General features: G+C 30.8%; 1 protein-coding gene across 1 annotated transcript; it reads right to left on the reverse strand.

The window, feature by feature from the left end:
- Window positions 1–3,918: 3,918 nt before the first annotated feature.
- Window positions 3,919–4,574, reverse strand: LOC110609024 (2-C-methyl-D-erythritol 2,4-cyclodiphosphate synthase, chloroplastic; the record flags this gene model as incomplete). The annotated part of the gene is given in 2 exon segments (XM_021748333.2): window positions 3,919–4,138; window positions 4,429–4,574. Coding segments are annotated over 2 exon segments (366 nt in total), but the record flags the coding sequence as incomplete, so codon positions are not given.
- Between the last annotated feature and the right edge of the window lie 14,361 nt (window positions 4,575–18,935).

The raw sequence follows: 18,935 nt of genomic DNA on the forward strand, positions 1-18,935 counted from the left end.
GATTGGGTAAAGTTCTAAATCTTAATATTTCTCGTTCACACCGGAGATCGATCAATTTGTAACACAGCCTGTTATGTTAGAGACTATTGACATTGAAATTTGACTTTGACATTAAAGTTTGACTTTTCCTACTACCTTATATTTATAATGAAATTTTAAAAAATATATATATATTTATAACTAGAGGTTAGGTTGACTCAATATAATAAATTAATATTTTTTAAATATCGTTCGTAAATATTGATATAGTAAATAAAATATAATTATTAATTAATATTTTTAAATGAAAAATTACAAAAAAAAATTATACTACTATCACATACGTTAATTTCTAAATGCAAACTGATCAAGACTCCATTGCCTACATAAAGCCAGTGACGATAGAGGAGGTTGACTTTGAATTTTGACTTTTCCTATCACTTTTATTTTAAAGAGAAATTGGGGCAGTGGTGATTCTGTTTTGTTTCTCATTACATTAACTTAGTTATAGCTAAAATTTGTAATTAAAAAATTATAAATTTTAATTGAATATATTTTCATTATTAAACTTTAAAAACAATTGGGTGATTTAAAAATTTTGTAATAATGTTTTAAAAAAATAAAAAAAATTCAACCGCGTCTAGAAAGGTTCAAGTTCAATCTTGGCCCCATTCGTATTAATGCAAGCAACTGAGAATTTGTACAAGCCGTCCCCTCTCGGCAGTAGATATAACTACAAAGATTTTGACTTTTACTTTCTACATTTGTTTTTGTTAGATTTTTTTAATTTTTTTTAAATAAAAATTAAAAATTAAAAATTAAAAAAATAGATATAAAATCTCTTAAATTTACTCATATATTTATTATCAGATTAAATTTATGAATTTATATTTAAATAAATTAAAAAATTACATAAAAATTTTCAGGACAGATAGTAAATTTTACATGCAAGAATAAAAATTTATCAATATTGTGAAAATAAAAAAGTATACAAATAAAAATATATATTTATTATTTTAAATGCTTTAATAGTTTAATAAATAGATAAATATTTGCATGTTTAATGCGAGTAGTCGGTGAAAACCTGCAAACAATAAGGGTCGGTGACTGAAAGCCTGCAATACGGCCAGTGACGGAGTTCCTGTCGGTGGTGAAATGGTCATCTAAGCTGATAAATAAATACATATAAAGAGAGGAAAGAGAAGGTCATGAAAGGGATATTCATATACTTGTATTCTACTTGTATCCCTCTCACGCCACTGATCGTATATATTCATTTAATTTAAAATTAATATATTATTTAAAAATTAAAAAAATTATTTATAATATAAAATAATAATTTAATTTTTAATTAATTGTGTGTATAAATTCACAAAAATTTTCCGACAAGGTGGCTACAATGGATTTTGGTCGTCCTATTGGGCAGGAAAGTTTGAAACTTGAAATTGAAAAGCCTTCAGTCGGGTAATTTGGATTGGCTGTTTTTGTTTGAGTTGATCTCTTTTTCCTCTACTTATTTAAAGTTAAGATTATGAAGAATTCAAACTCAAACATAAATAAGTTCCATCACTACTCACTCATTCTATTGACTTTTTTATCTATGATTTTTTAAAAAAAAAAAAAATTCTAACCCGAACGTCAATATCAAACAGGGCATGACATGTCATGTCTTCGGTGTCTTCCACGTTGAGAGTTGAAAATTCCCACATTTCTCATTCACCCATTCATTCAACTCTCCACCTTCTTCACTCAATAATTTATGTAATGTTTGGCTGTTCACCCTTTTAATTTTCTTTCAACCCCAATTTATGAATTTTAGGCCTTCAAACCAAACATCCAAACTTCAAATTTTATTTGCAATTATTTTATTTGTATCAATTAAGCCATCCCTAATTATAATTTATTAAAATAATTTTAAAAAACAACTGTTTAAGAATTTTCCTCTCTATTTATAAAAACCCAACAGCAAACCAACTTCCAGGTAATTAAGGGGGAAACTAGTCTACAATTCTCACCAAATTCAAATTGTGATATGCAATAACAAAAATTCTAGTCAGAAAAAACAATAAAGTAAAATAATTGAATCAAATGAATGAATTTGTCACAATAACAATGTGCAATTTGAGTATTTCAAGAATTATATGTGCTATTAAAAAAATGTTATCATATATATATATATATTCTCCTTCTTGTTACATTATGAATTTAAATATTATACATAAGTACTATTATTCTTAAACTGTCTTTTTCGACTGAATTAAATTTGGTCTAATAAATTTTCTAATTTATTATTCTATTTTCTCAATGTATTACCAGAATGAGTTTTCTAATTTATTATTGAATTATCTATATACATATTAATATCTACAAATTTCACTCTCTTAAATATTTATATTTAAAATAGAAGTGAATATTCAATCGATTTGATTTAAAATTAAATCAAACTAAATACATAAAAATTAAATAAAAAGAATTTACTTAAATCAAATTGAATTATGAGAAAAATCAAACTGAATCAAATTATTCTGATTTTATGTGAATCGGTTTCATCCAGTCAGTTTACCTTCTTGGATGAGTTTTTCTAAAGACTTTTATTTCTGCTTTATTTTTAGTATTATAAAATTTAATTTTAATTTTAATTTTTTTCTTAATAATAATAACTAATAAATTAAATTTTATAAAATATATGAAGAGTTAAATTGAAAAAAAAAACTGCATAGTTTATACTTCGATTCACTTCGATTATATGGTTTTTTTTTCTTAAATCAAATTGAAACAATATCATCAAAATTTTAAAAATAAAATCGAATTAAATTACACCGAACAGTTTGATTCATTATTTTGATTGAAACCAAATTCTGTTCACTTCTGACTTAAAATGACAGAGATAGTTTTAGATATAAATTTAATATTAAATATAATAACTTTGATATTCTCTTTTCTTCTTTCTGAATAATATATGTTCACAATTAGAAACAAGATAAACAAGGTTCATTGTACTTCCATGGACACAGCATTTTATAAAGCAATGATATAAGTAGAAAAAGATTGGTGTTCATCCTCTATACGACTCTGAAAAAACACGTTTCGTTTTTATGCTAATTAATTTCTAAAATAGGCATTGACAGGTATTCGTCCACCAGAAGTTGACCAGAAAATGAAGTGAGAAGAGAAAGCAAAATGAGGAAAATAGAAAGGAAAAATGGTCGGCTTTGATAACTCATTCTCCACGAGCATTTCTCACAACAGCTTTATAATTCCTCAAGGAAAGCTGCAGCATCCATTTATCTCAACTACTGTAGATTATCTTCAAACAACCACATTATAATTATATTGAATACAGTAATCTAGAAGATTTTTTTTTTTCTCTTGAAAATACATCACTAATTGTTCACTTTAACTTGTTAAGTTATAAATCAGAGTTTAATTTCTGCCCGATCATATGTTTTAATGTGTATAATAATTAAATAAAATTGTAATAAATAATAAATAAATTTAAATAATGTTATAAAATTTTTTATAATAAAAAAAATGTGCAACATCATATGGAGATTTCAGCTTGTTCATTCTTTAAAAAAGATGTTTCTTGGTGACATTTCTCAATATTGGTTAGGCTGTCTAAAGTGCATATATTATTTTCTTCCAATGTCTTTATATTCCAAAATTTTGGACATGGAGGTTCCAATTTATTCCAAATGTTGGCCATGGAGGTCCTGGTTGTATATAATTATCGAGATAAATGCCTTAAGAAAATGAATTATTAACGAGTATCGAAATAAATAGTTAAAAATTAATTTAAATAAAGTTAAGAATTTAATTCTTATAAATAGAGTAAATATTCGCTTAAAACACTTTACTTTTAATAAACCAACCCGATACGAACACTCAGTACATGGATAATTCCAAAATTTTGAGATTTTGAAGATATGCGTCACTTTTTCATGAGAAGACAACTGTGTGATCTGCTATACTTCTATTCTCACCTAAGCTGTCAACCTTCTCATGAGTTTTTGCTTTGAAATTTATAACAGAAGGATCTGCTCCAAGCAGCTGACACAAATTTTCTCTGATAGCCTACTTGTGAGGACTCAGTTTTGGTCTTTGAAGAATCAAGGTGGCATCCAAGTTTCCAATATCATAGCTTGACTCATGCATGAGCCTTGCCTGATATAAAGCAAATTAGTTGATAAGCTTGATGAGACGGATAAAATGCATAAATTGAATTTGCTGAGAGCATATTCTGCTATAGTTTTCAAATATTCTAAATAATCTGAATGATCCAAATAATTTTCTAATGCAGATCACTCTAATATCAATTATAACAGTTCAATTAAATCCTTCCAAATAATTTATTAATTTTCTATTCGTTTTAAAATAATTATTCAAATTATTTAATAACTTTTACTAATTATTTATAAATTCATCAATAATAATAATAATAATATTCACTCCATGAATTGAGATGTATTCAATTGACAATGAAATGATAACAAAAATATGCAATTAGAATCAGCGGTATTCCCATCTGAGTGAGCCTCACAGCCTCTTTCACCAATGATCAAAGGGTACCCAGGCTCCAAACGATGGAGATCAAAGGGCGTGTTTCATTCTGCGGACTCTGTTTATTTATGCTTCTTGACTTCTTCCAGTTTTTTATTTTTTATTTTTATTTCATGTATAAATAATTAATTAGTTTGAACTTTTTTCAAGAGAAAATAAAAATAAAAATAAAATTTATATTTACTCTAAAAATATTTTCAAATTCAAAATGTATTTCTTCCTTATTTAATAATTATATTATTTGATGAACGCCAGGTTGCCGCCGTCTAGAAAAAGGTCAGACCCAAAGAATGAATCAAATCCAAAATTCTTGAAGTCCACCTCGCCGGACCAGTCCAATACTTCAGCCCTGATCCAGGCACGCAGAGCAGGCTGGATCACTCACAAGTTCGGGTCCCATAGAAAAATGTCTGACCCATTGACGTGACATGAAGAAGGATAATAAGTCTAGTCACTTCGCAGCCCTGTCCGCATGCGCATCAAGAGAATTAAACGGCCGTCTGGTGCAGAAGAGACCCTGACGCTTCTGTACATATAGACCTGCACTATAAAGACAAGTGACATTATAGCAAAAAGGCCGTTAGACATCACTAACAGACAAATAGAAAGAGATAAAGGAGAAGACCTTCATCTCCATCTAAGTTTATAATTATACTGTAAATTTTATTATTTAGATCCCATAGTATTGATATTAAACGGTGAGATTTGATAATATACCTGCAAAAAAGAACACAATTAATATATTTATCGAATGTAATACCCGGCTAGACTCCGGTATCGGAATTCCTACCGTCCGGTGGAATCTCAGATGTCGGAAGCCTGTAGTAGGGTAGAATCATGTTTTCATAAAATGGTTTAAGGTATTTCATGGTTTTAAGTAAAATGGAAATGAGTTTTTGCATGAAAACAACCTTGAAGGAAAACTCAGGTTCGGCCGCCGAACCTCAAGTTCGGCTGCCGAACATGCATGCCTTCGGGAGCGCCTTTAGGCCCCCGAAAGCATATGTGAGGAAAGTCCAGGTTCGGCTGCCGAACCTCAAGTTCGGCCGTCGAACATAGCATGCATGCGGAGGCACGTTCGGCCCTCGAAAGTGGCCTGGCCAGCCACTATAAAAGGGTCCCTTAGCCGAAAACAGATGAGCTTTTTCCCCATTTCCGGCCAAGGTGAGTTCTCCGCCACCCCTCACCGATCTTGAGTCTTTTCCTTCAGATCTTTCGAGTTTTTCACAAGTTTTTACTTTGTTTTGAAGATTTTCGAATTTTAAGCAAGTTTTGGAGCTTTAGGGTTCAAGAACTCAAAAATCTCCCACCTCCGAGTTTAGGACGTCTCTCTCTCGATCTTCAAGAGGTAAGAGCCGATCTTAAGCTCATTTCATGTTTAAAGTAAGTTTTATGCAAGATCTATGGGGTAGAATGCATGTTTAGCTCATGGTTAGGTTTATGGGTTTTATTTGTGTTTTTGAACAATGTGAGTTGCTTATGTGTTGTAGTTGGGGTTTTTGATGGTTTGATGCCCCTAGGAACTTGCATGCTTGTGTATGAGTGTTGTAGAATAGGTTTATGCATGTTTGGATGAGAGTGGAGGCATAAATGCATAAGGGAGCTGAGTTTCTGCCATTCTGGGAGAAACCAGGTTCGGCAGCCGAAGGAGCTTTCGGCCGCCGAACGTGCTTGTGGAGGCAGCCTTCGGCTGCCGAAGCTTGCCCCCAAAAGGAGACTTTTGTCTCTGTCTAGGAGTTTCGGCCGCCGAAAGTGCCGCCGAACATGCATGAGTTTCGCCTCTGTCTGGGAGTTTCGGCCGCCGAAGGTGCCGCCGAACCTGCCTGACTTTCGGCTCTGGAGGGACTTTCGGCAGCCGAACCTGCCGCCGAAAGTGCCCTGTCCAGTCCTTTCTTGCATGTTTTTCTATGATTGTTTCATGATGTTTTAGGGGGTTTTTGGGGAGTAGTTTAGAGTTATGTTCATGTTTGTTTGGTCCCTCATTTGAGTCCACCTGTGTAGGTTCGGACCCGAGGAACCGAGGACCCCAGCAGTGAGTCAGCTGCTCCAGTGTCTGGTCAGAGCTACCCAGAGGTGAGTGGAATATCTCATTATGTTTTAAAGCAAATGATGGACTTTTTAGCATGATTCACGCATCATGAATGCCATGAGATGTACTAGGTTGTTTGCATTAGAATTCACGAATATGTTGCATTGCACCTTTTATTGTTGATGTGGATGAATGTTGGATGATTCATAACCCTCGATCTATGATATGACGATGTGATATGTACGGTACGGAATGTAAGACCAGTGGGACCCATTCTACGTTCGCTGGCACTATGTAAGGGAAAGACCAGGACCCATTCTACGTTCTGGCACAATTGGACTATGTAGAGGGCTATTGGTGACAGGTTCATCCTTGATGTGATTAGCTGTGATGTGATGCATTCCATGATCCATATGATTTAAATGTTTTTATTATTCTGCTCACTGGGCTCTAGTAGCTCACCTCTCTCCCAATTTCCCCAGGATTACAGGTACAGGGTAGACTAGGAGGTTTACAAGAGTAATAAAGTCTGATGTATGTAATAGATAGTGTGGACATGATAAATGTATTAATGTTATGTAAAAGTATAGTTTCAGTCATGTAATGATATTGAGGATTAGAGATGGTGCTTGACTTTATGTATGAGGTATCCCTTTTTATACATGATCTTAAATCTTTTTATGATGTTTATGTAGACCAACTCAACATATGATGTTTTGCCCATTGGGGCATTGATGAGATCCCACAGAGGGGTCATGATTATGATTATAAGTATGTTCAGTGCATGCACAGGTTGAGTTTGGCATATGAATGAAAGAAAAGTTTTAAATTTTTATGTTTTTTCTTGATCATGTATGGGATTAAACAGGTTTTCAGGATGTATGTTTGGCTTGCTACGGGTCCCGGCGGCCTTAAGTCGACCTGGATCCTAGCGCCGGTAGCGGTCCAAATTTCGGGTCGTTACATCGAACATGGTCTGAAAAATTCGTACAGGCAAGTATTATTTATAAAAAATAAAAATAATTTTTTAAAATATAAAATATAATTAATAATTGAAATTATTATTAATTATAAAAAATTTATATAAAATGTCAGCGACACTTTTGTAAAAATAATTAATAATTAATTTTTTTAAAAAAAAATATTTAATTAAAAATATTTTTTTAACAAACAAATCCTTAAATATATAATTTTTTTTATATTTTTCAACCTATCTACTTTTTAAAATTCTCACAAATATGATCTCTTAAAATTTAACATATTTTTATTATTATTAAAATTTAATTTTAATTTTTTAACTCACAATTTAATAAAATAATTAATAAAGATTTCAAAAATATATAATTCCATTCTACAATTTTATGTTTTGACAAATTTGATAATTCAATTTTAATTTTTTTAAAATATAAATCACAACACCCCATATTTGGTAAAATTAAAATTTTGAGCCATTTTATTTAAAAATATTAATTAAAAATTATTTTAAATTTAAATTTTATATTTTCTAATTTCTATTAATTTTAATTATATAAGTCGTTTGTTACTTTATATAACTATTCCTATTATTTAATTATTTATATTATTTTTAAAATAAGTTGATTAATGTTTTTAACTGAAAAGTTAGAAATTTTAAATTTTATAAGTTATGACTTTGAACAGATTAATTAATTAAAATTTAATAAATATAATGATTTAATAACAATTTACCCTTATTCCAAATGTTATGGTTAATTTAAAAAATTATTTAAATAATACATTTATTGGACAGATCACATCTTCGGCAGTTAATTTTAGAATAAAATAATTTAATTATACAGTCATTAGTTTTATTAATAAAAAATAAAAAACAATTTTTTATAATTAAGAGATATTTCTAAATTTTTTTTTATCAGTGATTGAAGTTGCAATAAAAATAAAAAAAAATTAAATTTATCATATAAAATTCAAAATTAAAATTCTCAGTCAAATACCTCACAAAATTATCTATTTATATCTTTATTTTTTTTTAAATAAGAGAAATATCATTAATTTAAAGCGATCAAAGAAATCATATGAGGATGAGGGATATGAACCCAAACTTTTTGACCTGATTCAGAATTAGTCGATATTGCTAGAACATGAGCGATATAATTCGCAGACCTATAAATAAAATCATATCTTACTTTTTCATAACTGGATAGAATAATAATAATAATAATTTACCTGGAAACGAAGTCGAAGCGGGTGGCTTGACTACTGTGTTTGACTATCTTGTTCTAAATTTATAAGTGATTTTTCTTAGATAAGTTTGTTAGAAATTTGATTTTTGAAAAATAAAAATAATAAAATTGGGACTAACCAGTCTTTTAGGTTGAAGGATTTGACTGCTAATTAACCTTGCCAATTGCCAATTGCCAAATTAGTTGGTCAACAACATAGCAGGGCTGCAATTAGTCTATCAAATCTTCTCCATTTAAATACTTCAACCTTTATCTTCAACTCACATTCCAAACCCCAATTTATATTCATTAAAATATCAAATTATTTCTCAATTATATAGCTAGATTAAAAATATTTAATTTTTTTAATTTAAATTTATCCATGAATTATTATTAAAATGCTAAATAAAATCAACATCTTACTCTTCAATTACAATATACAAGTCCCATGAAAAATACTTAAGTTATTCAAATGAACTATACATTTAGTTCATGCATTCCCACATGGCATGAATTTTCCATTTGTTTTCACTGAAAGATTCAAGGCATTAAACTTCTAATGATGAATTAATGTTCTATTTTGAAATCAATGCTGAATTAATAGTTAATGCATTCAATATAAATTCAATTTTAGTTTCATAATGATTGCATTAAATATTTATGTAAATTTAAGGGAGATTTATAATTTAATCTTTAGGTATTGCCATTATTAATAAGTTAGTCCCTGTATTTTAAAATGTTCTTATCTTTTCTCTCCATCAACGAAATAGTCATTTCGTCTATTTTTAAAGGTAAAAGACCAAATTACTCCATTCTTTTCCTCTTCCTCCTCATTCTTCATCGATTTTTCCTCTTTCTCCTTCTTCTTCTTCTTCTTCTTTATCTTCTTCTTCTTTATCTTCTTCTTCTTTTTTTTCTTCTTTTTTCAAAAGAAGGAGGAGGAGAAGAGACTATTTCGTTGACAAAAAGAAACGATAAGAATGTTTTAATAGATGTGAGAAAATATAGGGACTATTTCGTTGACGAAAATAAACGATAAGGATCTTTTAATAGATATGAGAAAAGATAAGGATGTTTTAATAGATTTCTGAAAATATAGGGAGAGACTATTTCGTTAACGGAAACAAACGATGAAAAGGGATTATTTCGTTAACGGAAAGAAATAATAAAGATATTTTAATAAATATGAGAAAAGATAATAACTATTTCATTGACGGAAAGAAACGATAAAGATATTTTAATAAATATAGAAAAAAATAAGAATGTTATAATATATTTTTAAAAATGTAGGAATTGACTTGTTAATAATAGTAATATCCAAAAACTAAATAAGAGGTTTTATTTGAGGGTAAAATTAGATTTTAAACATTTTTTCTCTAATTATTTATATAATTTTAACGAAAAAAGGACGGAAAGACTATTTCGTTAATTGAAAAAAAATATTTTAATAAATTTTAAAAAATATAAAAACTGACTTATTAATAATGATAATACTTAAAAAATAAATTATAAATATCTTTAAATTTAATTATATGTTATATAAAGTTGAATTTGTAGCAGCAGCATCTTTTAATTATTACATTAGATTTTAAATTTACTTTAAGACAAATCAATTTATGATTCAGCAACGTAGTCCATAATATGATTCAGTTTTTCTTATTCTTTGTTCTATTGTTATTTGAGCCGTTAACTGAGTTTCTTCTATTGCGATAGCTATTTAATTAAGTGAAAGAAGAAACAAAAAAAACAAGAAAATGTAGAGAATTTAAAATTTATTAAAATAATTTTAAAAATATTTGTGATTATGAAAAGTTGAGATGATTTAAATGAAAATTAAATAAAATTGTATTTAAATAAATAAATATATATAGAAATAGATGGAAGTTGAAAGTAATATAACTAATTATTAACATATAACAAATTGTTATAAAAAAAACTTTTTAAAAATGTCATTTAAAAAAATATTAATAATTTATTTTTATTAATTAAATTATTACTTTTATTTTATTATTTTTTTATAAAATAAAAAATACATAAATTTTTATATTTATTTTAAAAAATTTACTATTTAATTTTTATAATATTAAAAAATTTATTAATTAATTTCTCAATTTTAAAAAATATATTAAAATATTTTTAATATTTTAAAAAATTTATTTAATAATTTATTCATTAATTTTAATATTGATTATTTTTAAAAAATTTAAAATAATATTAATATAGAGAAATTAATTAGTAAATTTTTTACAAACTAAAGTGATTAATTAATAAAATTTTTTAAATTATAAAAATTAAATAATAAAATATTTAACAATTAAAATTAAAAAATGAATCAAAATAATAAATTTTTTAAAATGTCAAGAATATTTTAATATATTTTTTAAAATTAAATAATTAAATAATAAAATTTTCTCTAATGAACTAAATAATATTTTTTTATTTTTTTATATAATTTTATTTTTAAAATTTAAAATTTAAATTAATTTATTATTTTTTCAAACACATTTATTTAAAAGGGATGTCAAGTAATTGTTAATTGATATTTTCTTTTTATAAATTTTTGTTTCCACTTCAAATATCAGTACAATCTTCTTTCTTTCTTCTCTTTAATTCAAATTTTTAGAAAATTATAAAATTACTGTCGTTTCAAGTTATATCTTAAAGAGATATTATCTTAACCATGTAGTAATTGTAGTGGCACAATTAATTCCTTAAAAAAAGAAAAATTTACACGGCTCAAAACCAGCTTTTCTGTACCTACTGCCATAACACCTTCACCATTAATAATAATAATAATAATAATAATAATATCTTAACATTAAATTACAATCGATTAAATTTTATTATAAAAAAATTCTTTTAGTATTTAAATTATTTATATTAAAATTTTATCATAAGTTAAAAAGTAATTTTTAAAAAAATAAAAAATAATTACAATTTATTATTATTTAAAAATTTTTAATTTAATTATTTAATTACAATATTGATGTTGTTGAAAGTATAATGACACCGTTAGAATAGAGTTATATTGTGATTACTCATAATTTGTAAGGAGAAAACGTGAGGTGGTAGTGGATGTTCACAATAGCCATTTCGATACTTATATTAATATTCTGAAAAAAAGAATATAACGAATAGCTTAGAATTTTAGTGGTAGAGATAATATTCTTTTATTTATATAGTCTTCTCTTTTTATATTGCAGAAGATGAAGATAAATATAATATTTTCTATGAATTCGATGATAATGTGGTCGACTATTTGGTAGGAGGTATGGCCAGCTAATGAGAGGATAATCTCGCAATCTAAGGTAAAATAGGAACGTGTCTGACAATGGTACCTTTATACTAAAACTCGACTCGTTGAGAAAGAGCGAATCTTACCATTAAACCGGATGTTAAAGTGTTTGGATTTTTCTTTTCTTAGGTGAAACTATATTTTCCACTTCTTAGTTCCTTATCACTTGGTCTCTGGTTTGGAGTCGCCACTTATAATTTTTCTTTTTAATAATATATAATTTTATGCTAACTTTTTGACATGCTATTACTTGAATACTATCATTTTTTTCAGAGTAAATCTATCAAAATAATTTAAAATAATTCTATTATATTGATTATTAATATATGCTATTATTTAATAACTTTAATAATTTTTATTTTTCAATATAGATTAATAAAATACTGTTAGTTTTATAAAAAGCTTCAGCCAACAATAGTGATGAAATTTTTGAAATTTTACTTATTTCAAAAGAAAATCAATAATAGCACTGTTAAAATATTATAGTCACATTTTATGATGATAATTTAAAATTGTCCAATAAAATTTTTATTTTTGCAAAATTTTTATACATTTATCAATCGTATAATTAAATTAAATTAAAAATATTATAGTCCTCTTATTAATGATCCTCTAGATGTGGAGGCAAACACTTTGGTGCTCAAATCATTATAGGAAATTATACTAAATGAATGAGTAGATATCACAGAGAAGCATTAGCTTTTCTTTTGCAATTTTTCTTGTGTTCCACTTGGTTGTGACAATTTTTCTTTCTTCTTTCTTGATTAAGGACTAATGGAGAGCAATTGCTTTGCTTCATGCTTTCTTCTGATTTAATTGTCAATCTAATGATTGTGAATATTAAATTGAATATCGAAAATCTTAAATATGTAATTTCAAGTTGGTGTTGGAGAGTAGCATGTTGAGTGACATGGGGATGTAGCTGTTGGTTATCATTTTCAATAGTTTTGCAGTAAAGGATGATAATTGATATAGTTTTGTTGATTGTAGTCTTATAAATTCTAATCCCAACTACCTAATGAGAAAATCTTTTGTTAAATTATTTGGATATTTAGATATTTGTGGTTCAAAATTAAAATATTTGAATATAATTATAAATTTCAAAAAGATTTAGCATTTTCTTTTCAATTGAACTTCTACAAAGAGTGAGGTGAGTTTATCTGGAAATGAAGAATTTGATAAATTGAAAGAAACTGAAGGAAAAAAAAAAAAAAGGAAAGGAAAATTGCTTAGTTTCAGGCTTGATAATTACTCCTCTCTCTTTCTCTCTTTTTCTATATTTGCTTCTCCAACCTTTTCTTTGTCGATAGTCGATAAGTGATAAGGGAAGTTCTAAATTCAAAGAGTTTTTACTTAGTTATTTTTCTAAGGTTCTTTCTTTCTTTCTTTTTTTTTTTTTTTTCAAAATTTTGGTCTATTTGTAACTTTTGGTTTGTAATTTCGAATGACACCTCTTGTATTTAATAATCTTTGTGATCTCCTTACTAAACATGACCTTTTATGGTCAACTATAAACATGTCTATTAAGGAACAAGTAATGATCTTTATGAAAATTGTTAGACACAATACTAGATTTCATAAAATTGCTGTAGTATATTATAAGTTTGTTGAAACTATTTATCGATATTTTAGAATTGTATTGAAAGCAATTCTAAGATTGTACAAGCATCTTATTAGAGATTTAGATAATTTCACTCTTGTAGAGATAATGAATAACTAAAGACTATCCTTATTTTAAGATAATAGCTGTTTTACTAATTTTTTTTTCTCTTTTTAATATCATCTTCTTATACATTAAAGTATTTTATACTACTTTTGTTCATTATTAATTTAGGATTGTATCGGAGCAACAGATGGAACTCATGTACTAGTAAATGTTCCAATTGAAATTTTAAGAAAAATTTCGAGGTCAAAAAGATAGAACAACACAAAATGTTTTATTTGCAATAAGTTTTAATTTAAAATTTACCTATGTTTTAGCTAGTTAAGAAGAAACTACACATGATTCTCGTGTGTTAAATGATGCATGCCAAGGCCGGGAGGACTTAAAATACTTGAAGTAGAAATTTTAATATTATAATATGTGCATCAAATATATTATTATATATCTAATATTTAGTAAATTTTTTTCATAATTTTTAATTGAAAAAGTATAAAAAAGTATCTTGTAATTTTACTGAAATTTCACTTTAGGGTTTGTAATTTAATTTGTGTTAAAATGGTACTCATGATTATATGCCGTTAACAAATTGAGGTTTATCATATTAACGTCATTAAATTTGCTGACGTGTCCTGATGGGTCTCGGTCAAAGCTACAAAGAATTTGGTTCTCAGAATAAGAAATTTGGAATGTATTTCCTTCATAATCACTGCTGCCAATACAAATGAATAAATAGCAGAAAAAATAACCGACACATCCTATACTTAAGGCCACAAACGGCACAATGAATAAAAAAAGGAAATATTTACTGCAGTAAAATCTCAGCAGTCAATTTGACTTATTCTAATAAAAATAAAGAAAGAATAAATGCAAATAAAATAAACAGCAGGCAGCAGCAGGACTTGGTCTAAGAACGAGACTTAGTCCACATATTTTTTATTCTTGATAGGAATCCTTGAAGAACGACGCAGAGCTCTATCATTACTCCCCCATTAAAAGGAACCTTGTCCTCAAGGTTCAGTGCTGGAAATCGCGCATGTAATTCAACTGAATTTTCCCATGTAGCATCCTCCAGTGGCAAATGTTTCCATAAAACCAGACTTTCTTGAACTGTTCGGGACCCATTGCGAATCCATCTCGTATCCAATATCTCTGCTGGTTCCATAATGACATCTCCATCATCGGACAGTAGTGGTAAAGAATCAGAGACAGGAATAATATCACCAATATGTTTCTTGAGAAGGGACACATGAAACACTGGATGAATTCTAGAACCAGCAGGCAGTTCTAATTTATAAGCCAATTTCCCAACACGTTCCAGCACTCTATATGGCCCATAATAACGACTTGCAAGTTTCTGAGAAGACCTCCTAGACACTGATTGTTGGCGGTAAGGCTACAACTTAAGGTAGACATGATCGTTGACCTGAAATTCAACATCTTTGCGTTTGAAGTCAGCATACTGTTTCATTTGATTAGCAGCATGCGACAAATGAGATTTCAGCTCCTTCAAGATCTCATCTCTAGTTTTCAAGGTCCGATCAACTTCATGAATAGGAGAGTGTCCCCCATCATACCGAGGCACCATAGGTGGATGTCGACCATACAAAGCCAAGAAAGGAGACATACCAATTATTCTATGGAAGGAAGAGTTATACCAAAATTTTGCCCACGGCAAGAAAGAGCACCATTTGCGCGGCTGTTGAGATGCGAAGCAGCGAAGGTACTGCTCCAGACATCGATTCGTCACTTCATATTGGCCGTCTATCTCGAGATGATAAGAGAAACTCACGTGCAGCTTAGTTCCGGACAGTTTGAAAAATTCATGCCAAAAATTGCTCACAAAAATAGGATCTCTGTCACTGATAATGGATTTAGGCAGTCCATGGTACTTTACAACCCCATCCACAAATTTTTCAGCAATCACCTTAGCAGAATAAGGGTGAGACAGGGGCAAGAAGTGCACATACTTACTAAGCGGGTCAACAACAACAAGAATTGAATTCTTTCCAGCTGAAGTGGGCAGACCATTAATAAAATCCATGGCAATATCATCCCAAACCTGATGAGGAATGGGTAGTGGTTGCAGAAGCCCGGCCGGAGAAGAGGTGGAGACTTTATTTTTCTAACAAACAGAGCAGGCAGCAACATATTCTTGAATCTGTTTGCGCATTGAAGGCAAAAAAAAGTGAGAAGCAATTCTTTTGTAGGTGCGTAAAACACCAGAGTGTCCACCACAAGGAGAATCATGGAATTCCTGTAGAATCTGACAAGTTAAATCGGAATTTGGGGGAACAACAACCCGATTTTTATAGAAGAGCAAACCATTTCGCCAAGAGTAAAAAGAGCCTGGATTATTGGAAGCCAGTTGACTGATATTAATCATGTATGGATGAGTGGTGATTGTACACCGAATTTGATCCCAGAGTGAAGTATGAGGCAAAAAAAGGGCATTTAAACATGGACTACCACTAACCCGGGATAAGGCATCAGCAACCATGTTTTCTTTCCCGGGTTTATACACAATTTCATAATCAAAGCCCAGTAACTTTGAAACCCATTTCTGCTGTTCAGGAGTAACAATCCTCTGCTCCACCAAATATTTGAGGCTTCGTTGATCAGTTTGAATGAAGAACTTTCAGCCAAGCAAGTAAGGACGCCAAGTATGAATAGCTTGGAGAATAGCTAGCATTTCCTTGGCATATGTTGACAAAGACTGTTTGGAGGCTCCCAAAGCGCGACTCATGAAAGCAATTGGTTTATTATTTTGAGATAACACAGCGCCTATGCCATTGTTGGAGGCATCGGTGGTGATGAAGAAAGGCTCATCAAAATTAGGCATTGCGAGCATTGGAGTAGTGGTCATCGCTTTTTTCAAGTCGGTAAAGGCATTTTCGGCTTCGGCATTCCAAGAAAATTGCCCCTTCTTTAACAAATTAGTCAAAGGTTGAGCGATCACTCCATAATTCCACATGAATTTCCTGTAGTAGCTTGTTAAGCCTAAAAAACCACGTAAGTCAGAGACATTAGTGGGTTTAGGCCATTCAAGCATAACTTTAATCTTCCCCTGGTCCACCTGTACACCAGCACTAGAGACAATATGTCCCAAGTATTCAACCTGTTACTGACCAAAGGCACATTTGCTAAGCTTGACGTAGAACTGATGTTGTCAAAGTAACTCAAGAGCCAATTGCACATGTTGTAGATGCTCACCCCAAGTTGGACTATATATTAAGACATCATAAAAAAAAAACTAACACAAATTTCCGTAAATATGGATGAAAAATTGTGTTCATCAAAGCTTGGAACGTCGAGGGAGCATTACACAAGCCGAAAGGCATCACCAAATATTCGTAGTGGCCATTATGTGTTCTGAATGCTGTTTTGTGGACATCAGTATGGTGTACTCAAACTTGATGGAATCCTGCAATGAAATCCAGTTTAGTAAAGTAAGCAGCTCCATGAAGTTCGTCCAACATATCCTCAACGGTTGGAATTGGAAATCTGTCCCGGATTGTCACTGAGTTGAGGGCTCTATAATCTGTACAAAAACGCCAAGAACCATCCTTTTTCTTAACAAGCAGAACAGGAGAAGAAAAAGGGCTGGTACTGGCCTTAATTAATCCAGAATTAAGCATATCCTGGACCTGTTTTTCAATCTCTGCCTTCTGGAAGTAGGCGTACCTATACGACCGGACATTTACTAGATTTGTTCCCTCCTTGAGGTTGATACGGTGGCTGATAGTGCGTTCTGGAGGAAGTTGATTTGGCCGATGATAAACATCTGGAAATTGATCTAGCAATTTTTGCATTTCCGGGTGAATTCCTTCGGGCAAATCTGTTGACGAAGTTTCAACACAAATGGCAAAAAGTGAGCTATTTTGCCGCAACTCCTTAGACATTTCCTTCAAAGAAAAAGATTGAATGTGCCTTTCTGTTAAACCCTGCAGGTGTCGCTGCTCCCCATTCCAAATAAAGTCCATAGTCAGTCTGTCCCAATTCCATTGGATTGTTCCCAATTGTCGCAACCACTGGACCCCTAACACCACATCCAATCCCATGAGTGGCAATATAATACCCGGCTAGACTCCGGTATCGGAATTTCTACCGTCCGGTGGAATCTCGGATGTCGGAAACCTCTAGAAGGGTAAAATCATGTTTTTATAAAATGTTTTGATGTATTTTATGATTTTAAGTAAAAAGGAAGTTGAGTTTTTAAATGAAAATAGCCTTGGAGGAAGACCCAGGTTCGGCTGCCGAATCCCAAGTTCGACCGCCGAACGTGCATGCGTTTCGGGAGTGCTTTAGGCCCCCGAAAGCATAAGTGAGGGAAGTCCAGGTTCGGCCGCCGAACCTTAAGTTCGGCTGCCGAACATGGCATGCATGCGGAGGCACGTTAGGCCCCCGAAAGTAATCTGGCCAGCCACCTATAAAGGGGTCCCCATGTCCGAACGGGAGAGCTTTTCTCCCCGTTTTCGGCCAAGGTGAGTTCTCCGCCGTCCCTCATCGATTTTGAGCTTCTTTCTTCGAATCTTCATGATTTTCTTATGAGTTTTCACTTGGTTTGAAGATCTTTGAGCAAAAGAGCAAGTTTGAAAGCTTGGAGACCAAAGAGTGGATTTCTCCCTACCTCCAAGCTAGGATCATCTTTCCTCTCGATCTTCAAGAGGTAAGCTTAGATCCAACCTTCCTTGCATATTTTAAACAAGTTTTATGAAGATCTATGGGGTAGAAATGCATGTTAGGTTTTTGTTATGTTTATGGATTTATGTATGTTTATGAACAATGTGGGTTGTTTGATGTGTTGTAGTTGGGGTTTAGGATAGTTTGAAGCCCCTAGGAGCTTGTATGCTTGTATGCTTGAGTATGCATGTTGTAGAATAGGAAAATGCATGATTGAATGAGTTGGGAGGCATTTGTGCATGTTGGAGCCGAGTTTCTGCCCTTTGGGAGAAACCAGGTTCTGCAGCCGAAGGGTCTTTCGGCCGCCGAACCTGCCTGTGGAAGCAACTTTCGGCCGCCGAAGATGCCGTCGAACATGCATGAGTTTCGTCTCTGGAGGGAACCTTCGGCCACCGAAAGTGCCGCCGAAGGTGCATGACTTTCTGCTCTGGAGGGACTTTCGGCCGCCGAACCCGCCGCCGAAAGTGCCCTGTTCAGCCCTCCTTTGCATGATTTCCTTGATTGTTTTAAGGTATTTTAGGGGGTTTTTTG

This window comes from Manihot esculenta, chromosome 1 (genome assembly GCF_001659605.2).
Source record: "Manihot esculenta cultivar AM560-2 chromosome 1, M.esculenta_v8, whole genome shotgun sequence".
NCBI classification, from domain to species: domain Eukaryota; kingdom Viridiplantae; phylum Streptophyta; class Magnoliopsida; order Malpighiales; family Euphorbiaceae; genus Manihot; species Manihot esculenta.